General features: G+C 37.5%; 1 protein-coding gene across 12 annotated transcripts in view; it reads left to right on the forward strand.

Moving 5' to 3' along the window:
- Nucleotides 1-8,219, forward strand: part of Macrod2 (mono-ADP ribosylhydrolase 2) — a 1,944,357-nt gene that overhangs the window by 53,825 nt on the left and 1,882,313 nt on the right. For all 12 annotated transcript variants that reach the window (XM_031372067.1, XM_031372070.1, XM_031372073.1 and 9 more), the window contains exon 3: nt 5,452-5,559. In XM_031372067.1, the coding sequence (XP_031227927.1) occupies nt 5,452-5,559 (108 nt within the window). The remainder of the gene's footprint in view (nt 1-5,451; nt 5,560-8,219) is intronic.

Below are 8,219 nucleotides of genomic sequence, written 5' to 3' on the forward strand. Positions count from 1 at the left end.
ACCAAACCAAACCAAAACAAAAAAACAACGAAATGACAAGAGTAGATACCATTCCATACAAACTCTGAATATTAATGACTGCAATTCACTTATCAAAGGGCGTGAACTACAAGGTTGGATTAGAAAGCAGGATTCTTTTTTTCCTGTCTCTTAGATATATACCTCTCTCCATCAAAAGTAAGCACTTCGGGTGAAAAGGTGGAAAAAACCATATCTTCCAAGGAAATGGGGCCAGCAAGCACACATACACAGTGCTATCCTAATATCTCAAAGAATTGAATTCGATCCACATTTCAATAGCATAGATAAAGAGGGTCACTTCATATTGCTCAGGGAACAATCTCCAAGAGTATATAATTCTAAACAACTGAGCACAGGCTCATCCACCTTCAAAAAACATGTTCTACTAGATATGAAGACACATTAATTCATCTGTAGTAATAGTGGCTTAATACCCCACTCTCACCATTAGATCAGCCAGACTGCCCTCAACAAACACAACCAAACAAAAACATTGGAATTAAATGACATCACAGACCAAATGGACCTCACAGGTATCTATGGAAGAGTCTAACCAAACGCTAAGAATACATATTCTTCTCAGGAATTACGGAACTTTCTCTAGAATTTATCACAAATTAGGACACAAATCAAATCTCAACAAATACAGAAGAATTGGAATAATGTCTAGTATTTTATCAGACCACAGTTTAATAAGACTAGAAATAAATAGCAAGAGAAATTGTAGAAATAAATATATAGACTCATGGGGATTAAATTACACCTTGTTAAATGATGAATGAGTCATTGAAGAAATCAAGAAGAGATTAAAAAATTTCCAAGAATTAAATGCAAATGAGAACACAATATACAAAAACTTAAAATGAAGGCAACCCTAAGAGGGAAGTTTGTAGCTTTGAGTACAATCGAGTGCCTGGAGAGAGCTCCATAGTTCGAATGCTTATTGTTTTGAAGAGAATCAAGAACTTTTGGTTTCCAGCAGGCTCCAACCACCTGTAACCCCAGGTCTAGGAGATTGGGTGCCCTCTTCTGGTCCCTATCAGCATTCCTCATACACACAAATAATAAAATTAGTAAAATGAATCCTTAAGAAAAATCAAAGAGTTCTCAATCTGATGATGTACATCAATTCATTGGAAAAACAACTTAGTAAACTAACCCCCTTCCCCAAAAGAGAAGATGCAACAGCAAAGTGAACAAATTTAAAAAAAAAAGAAAAAGAAAAAAATTATATTCCAATAAACTGGAAAATCTGGAAGAAATATGTGTTTTTATGGAGTCATATGGCATACTAAATAAAACGAAGATGAAGTAAATAATGTAAGCAGATCTGTAACAAGCAATTATATTAATGCAGCAACTACAAATCTCCCAACTTAAAACTGTCCAGGACCAAAAGTATCTGCACAGAATTCTGTCAGGCCATTAGAGCAATACCAATATCAACACTTAGCAAATTATCCCATAGAAATAGAAAAGGAAAGAACATCTCCAACTTTTTTCAAACTAACATTATCCTTACACTTAAACACAACAACAACAACAAAACTATCAGTTGATGAACATGCATGCAAGGTTTTAATATAATACTTGTAAGTTAAATGCAAGAACACATCAAAACACCTTGATCAAGTTGACTTCATTCTAGACATACAATCATGGTTCAGCAAATGGACATCAATAAATATGATTTGTTATATAAATGAATTCAAAGAAATCACATGATTATTTCTGTAGATACAGAAAAGGCTTTTGACTCTAATGTTTCTTCATAATAAAAGCCCCAGAGAGACTAGAAATGGGAGGCTATAAATCCACTTATTAAAATGTATAAATGACAAACTCACGGCAGTCATGCAAAATGGAGAAACTCAAAACAGTCCTCTAATGTCAGTAACAAGATGCCCATACCTCCATCCTTACTCAGGATAGTACTTGATGTCTTTCCTAGAGCACCAGGAAGGAAATAAACTAGCTACAAATAGGAAAGGAAGAAGTCAAACAATTCATATGACAGAAGCTGTGATCCTGTCCAAAAGAGATCCTCTCCTAGAGAATCTATTAGAAGAATTCTCAGAGTTTTCAAACATTTTCAGCAGTGTCAGGTCCCAAAATTAAAATACAAAACCCATAGCTTTCCAGTATACCAAAGACAAATATACTGAAGGAAAAAAAATGAGAGAAACAATCCAATTTGTAACAGCCTAAAACCAAACCAAACAAAACCAACCAATCGAAACAAACAAATCTAACCAACGAAGTGAAAGTCTTGCACAATGAAAGCCTTAAAACACTAAATAAATTGAAAAAGAGATACTATTAGATGGAATGACCTCCCATGCTCATTGACTGGTTGGATTACTATTGAGAACATGTAAAGGACAAGGTGGATTACTCAGAGCTTGGTCCACTCACTGACTTCGGGCTCAGAGTTGTCAGGTTCCAGTGTGCTTCTCAGTGGGTAAGATCTCTGAGCTGCTTAGGTTGGGGCTCAGCCATGTATTTACCTGCCGTGACTTAACCTCCTGCCCTCTTGTAGTCTTCAACTTGTTATTGTCTGTCCCCTTGTCTTGTACAGCTGCCTTTCTAGACATACACTTCTGTGGTAGGACAAATGGAGGCTCTCACACCATGCTTGTTCCTTAATCTCATGATCCAGGTTATCTCAGTATTTAAAAATAGATTCTCTCAAAATGCTATCCAGCTAGTGCTCTCTGAGTCATTTTGACTGACTGACATGGATTTCTCTCCACCATCCATCTTTTCTTTGATTGTCTTGCCAAAATCCAAATTAGGTTAGAGGCTTTTAGGGGTTGTGGGCTCATTCTGCGTGGAGTGCTATCTCTCACCTGGCTTACCTTTGGAGGGCATCCCTGACCAGGGAGCTGTGGGCTGTAATTGTGTTTGGCTTTTCTTTGTCCTCTGGTGTTTTTTTTCTATGCACTTTTCAGGTATACTTTTACTTCCCTTGTAGATATTTGAAGCTCTCCCTCTTTCTTTATTAGAATTGAGTCTGTGTTTCTTATTTTTACCCCTCTCTTGCACTGGCTCAAACAGGAAAAGTGTAGCCTTCATCTTATCCCGAAGTGTTGTACATGCTTAAAAATCATTGCTGTGGGCTCTTTGTTCCGTTCTCAGCTTCCTGGTCCTTGAAATCTGCATTTAAATAATTTAGAAGAGACACTGTAGTGGAGAAGATGGCATAACTCAAGGGGTGAGGCTAGATAGCGCCTAAGGGGCCACCGCAAAGCAGTGCATCTTCTCAAGGCATAAGAGTGGACAGTTGTCAAAGACAGCATTGTTGAGCACTGTATACTTTAAGTGACAAACATGACAATCTCTAAAGGATTTATTGTGCCAGGGTTTTATTTTAGGTTAGGTTTTATTTTATTTTAGGTTTTTATTTGATATAGTTTTTTTCACTTTCAAGTATTTAGTTTTAAAGTATCTAGAATAGACAACTTTTACCTGAGGGACATTTTTTGTATCCAGGAGGGGTTCAGCCTCCGTGTCCTGAATCTTGCCAATATTTAGCAACTTAATAGTATCGCTGCAAATGCAGTAGTGCATAAAAAAACACTTCATGAGGAAATAGGGGCTTAACTTTATAGATCTATTTTTGACAAGTTGGAGAGTAGGTTATGTCTATTGTGTCACCTCCCCCAAACCAATACATTTTGTTTTCTTTGTGAAGTCCTTGTTCATTTAACACTTTCTGACACCTGGCTTCAGTGAGGAGCCTTTTGTAATGTATAGATTTTCATTGATCCAGGTGCTTAAGAATTGTCTGTAAAAGTCATAAAATATTTATTGTAGTCTAGTAAACTTTAACTGAGAATGAGGATTTTAAAAATTTAAAAGTCCTAAGAGCAGTGACTTATGAGGATGTGGACCTCACAGCTTTGCTGTGTTAGGAATCTCAACTGAATTGACCTATGGACATGTCTTTGTGGCCATTTTCTTGATTGATGATTAATGTGGGAAGGCCCAGACCACTATGAGTAGTGCTACTCCTAGACAGGGAGCCTAGGCTGTTTAAGAAAAGTAGCTAAGGAAGCCAGAGAAAGCAACCTAGATATTCCTTCTTGATCTCTGTTTTAGTTTCTGCCCCCACCCACATGCCTGCTGTGAGTTCCTGTTCTGACCTTTCCTGATGGCAAACTGTAAGTGTAAGAGGAAATAAAACCTTTTCTCCTCCAGGCAGGACAGCCTCAAAGACAATTTAGATAGTTACTTCAGAAGCCATCACTTCTTATCTCCCGAATACTTTACAATCGCCTGCTCATCTAAGAGTGTTTTAGTGAGTAGATAGCATTACAGTTTTCCCTAAAAATGTCCATATTTCATACATACTTATGTTAGAGTTTATAAATGTTTTAAAAATATAATAACTTTCTTTTTATATGTAGTCTTTGTGTATTTTAAGACATCTACTCATATTTCATTGTTAAGTAGGTTGACTCTGTCTTAGAATGAATGCCAATTGAAATTAGTATTTCTCTCAACTGTGTGCCAGGTTTTAGAACAGCTTTCTGGCTCTGTGTGTTGGGTGGAGCCATTTCTCTTGCATAGTAACATTGTCCTGTAAAGTGAAATGGTAAATGCAAAGAGGACGTTCACAGATTTAGATCTTCTAAGAATGGGGCATCTTTTTAGATGAGCGGAGATGAAACTAAATGGTCAAGTAAATACATTTGAAAGATTCCTTTAAATAAGTGGAAAAATAGAAATGATTCCCTCCTCTGTGCAATGTGTTTTCTCTGTAGGTGCACATCTCTACTCCTTATGAATATAACATAATTTCATCTTCTTATGATACTATCATAATAAAATTGATAAGAGTTAGTTTTTAATGGCCAAGGATATTGATCAAAGTTACTAAAAGCACCTAACTGACCATTGATATAGGCAGTGCATTTATATTGAAAATAGGATATAAATAGCGACTGAACCACACCCCTGGTACTTAAACATAGTTGAGATTTTCCTTTGTAACCCATTGGCTCCTATTGGCTCTTATAGTTGTTCTGATTAGAAAACAGTTGGTTAGTACTGGGAGAAATGGTTCAGTAAGTAAAAACTCTTGATTCTGCAATATGAGGACCTGAATTTGAATACCCAGAACCCACATAAATAATCAGATGTGTCTGAGTACCTGTAAGCCCAGTGCCCCTATGGGAATATGGGAGTAGAGACAGGAGTGCAGAAGCTGTGGTCCAGTTAGCTTGACACATGCAGTGGCAGGGGACCCTGTTTCAAAACAAGGTTGAAGATGAGGACAGATAGCTAAGGTGGTCGGTCCTGTGACCTCCACATTTACCCCATGGCACACTAATGCATCCCCCAGCATGAGCACATGGATGAATATACACAGGAAGTTATTGACTAAATTAGGAATATTTTTATTAATAAGTATCTCTTTTTATACAGAAGAAAATACTCAGGAAGCACCACAGATGAAGAAACGCTTGAGTGAAAAGGTTTCTCTCTACAGAGGCGACATCACTCTGCTAGAGGTGGATGCAATCGTCAATGCGGGTGAGCTGTTCACTTTGCTGGATTTTCTTTGCTGTGCTTTACAACCTTAAAACATTTTATATATATAGAAATATTTTTCTTTGTGATTAAAAATATTGAGGATTTATTTTACGTATCCAATTAAAAGCTCTGGAGTACATGAGAGGTAACAAACTGTTGTAAAAAGCTCTTCAGAAAGAATTTTAGTAGCTAAATGATTACTGGTTTCGTGCTTGTGTAATGAGAAGTAGTAGTCCATCAAGCTTTTCTTTTCTCTTGTGTAAGTTCTAATGATACAGTTAGATTATGTCAGCTAAAAGGAAAATGTGGAGAATTTCTCTGGTTTCAAAACCTTACTTGTTTGTAAGTTTTTATTTTTATTATAAAATGCTATTTTACTGGCATATTTTAATGTTTAATTTTTTTCTTTGAATATCAAAGGAGCTAAGACAGCATGCTGTTGACATTGCTCTTGTCTCCTCTATATTTTCTTGTGAAGTTCTATATGAAAAGAATGTAGCAGTTGTGATTCTATAAATATTAATAAATAGAAATTATGATTTGTGTTTTAGAAAGGTGACCCCACTTTGTAAGTTGAAAGTGTCAAACAAAAGTGGGTACAGACTGAAGTAAACTCAGCCTTTGACCTTAGGGGTTCCTTAAACTAAGGGAAGAGGATGCTGGACCCGGAGAGCTGAGGAGAATTCTTTATATGTTTCCAAAAGGTCAAGAAGAGAAAGGCTCTTCTTTTACAGGAAGATATGAACATGTACAGAAAGGGGTGGCTGTGGGGAACTGAATGCATTAGACATGTGATTGCTTGGAGGAGCCATTAGAGAGTGGTGTTTTTTCATTAATCATGGTGACTCAAAATGTAGGAGTGTAGAACCAGGAGAGAAGATACACTTCCGTTTGGGGGAGTTGAGTACCCAGCCTTAACCAACCAGAAGGAGAACTGGAGACAGGAAGTTCAGGCACGAAACAACAGGAGGAGAATTTCGACTGCCTGTGTCTGGACTCAGCAGAAGCTACAAGATGATCACTTGAGTTTTCTGTAAGCCAAGTAGGAGAGTGCTGATTTACTATTAGCTGCCTATCAGAACTTGAAAGAATGGGCAGGATATCCTGACTGCCATGGTCTTCCAAGAGTGCAGGGTTCAGATAAGTCTAGTGCTGGCTCAGTTGGTAAATAAATTCACACAGTGTAGTAGGAAAATGCCTTGAAGGGAAGATGTTTATCCACACATGGGAGAGTTCTTGGGGGTGTAGCAAGAAGGCTAGAAGTCTACTGAGCTTGTTCTTCCTTGAGAATTGGGTGTCAGTTGCTCTGTGAAGTACCAGCTCTGTCATAATCAATTTTCTTCTAATGGCTCTTTGCTTCCTCTCTCCTGGGATGCTTCTGTCCCCCTTTTGAGATATCATTTCCTATCAAAAAGGAGTGTGGATTTTTTGTTTGTTTGTTTGTTTTTCGAGACAGGGTTTCTATGTGTTGTCCTGGCTGTCCTGGGACTCACTCTGTAGACCAGGCTGGCCTTGCCTCAGAAATCCGCCTGCCTCTGCCTCCCAAGTGCTGGGATTAAAGGCGTGTGCCACCACTGCCAGGCAAGCAATTGATTTTTATCATACCTCTAATAGCATATTCTGTACCGAGGACTCGAGAAAGTGAAGTGGTTTGGCTCTGGTTTTAAAATAATTTGTTCAATAAATCAATAAAGATATTTATTAGGTAATTTTTATTGACATAAAATAAGGTATTGTTAATCAGAAAACACATGCTTAACTCTTTTCTCTTGTTCATTTTCTCTTGCCTTTCCCTTTATATACAGGTTTCTCGTAGAGATTGCATAGTGTACATGATTTTGGTGACAATCTGAAGAATCAACTTTTATCCCCTTCTAGCTCTCTGGCTGCGATGATTATAATTTGGCAGTGTTCACAAGGGCTAGTTCATCAGGTAGTTCCTGGGTGGATGGGAAAGAAATACCAAAAGTACAGGTCACAGCTCTATTTACAGCTCTTTGCTGTGCAGCTTCTTGGCCTGGTATGAACAGAGAGGCATAGCTGTTAGCTTTCTGGTGTATAATGAAACATGACAGAATACTCCAGAGCCACCTCTAGAGAGAGGCAGGGCTTCTAGTCAAGTGGCAGAGCTGCCCTGCCATCACTCTTTAGACTGCCAGCGTTCTTTCATGACCACATTAATATATTGAAGCAATTAATCTTTATAGTTCTGAATGGAAGGGTTCAATATTTTAAGCTTCTTAATTTAGTATTTGTTGAAATTCCTTAAACTTGTTTAAATGCTACCTGAGACAAGGTCCTCTTTATTCTTTCTTCTAGGAAGTTGCACATGTGTGTATTCTAATTAAGAGAGGTTGCGAAGGCATCTTATTAGTTGGCAGGGAACTAGAGTTGGTTTAGAGTCAGACAGACATAGGTTCCAGTTCTCATACTGAGGACTGGCTTATTTTTAAATATTAGTTTGAAGTAACTATAGTAAATTTACGGAAAAGAAAGAAATCCAAGTCCTCTGTAACCTTTCGTAAGCTTCCAGCAATGGTGGGATCACATAATCTATACTATACTATACTATACTATACTATACTATACTATACTATACTAGAGAACTGATATTTATATAGTCTTAGCAGTATTGATGGAAGTATCCTAGGCATTACAAA

The sequence above is a fragment of the Mastomys coucha genome, unplaced genomic scaffold (genome assembly GCF_008632895.1).
Source record: "Mastomys coucha isolate ucsf_1 unplaced genomic scaffold, UCSF_Mcou_1 pScaffold15, whole genome shotgun sequence".
NCBI lineage: Eukaryota > Metazoa > Chordata > Mammalia > Rodentia > Muridae > Mastomys > Mastomys coucha.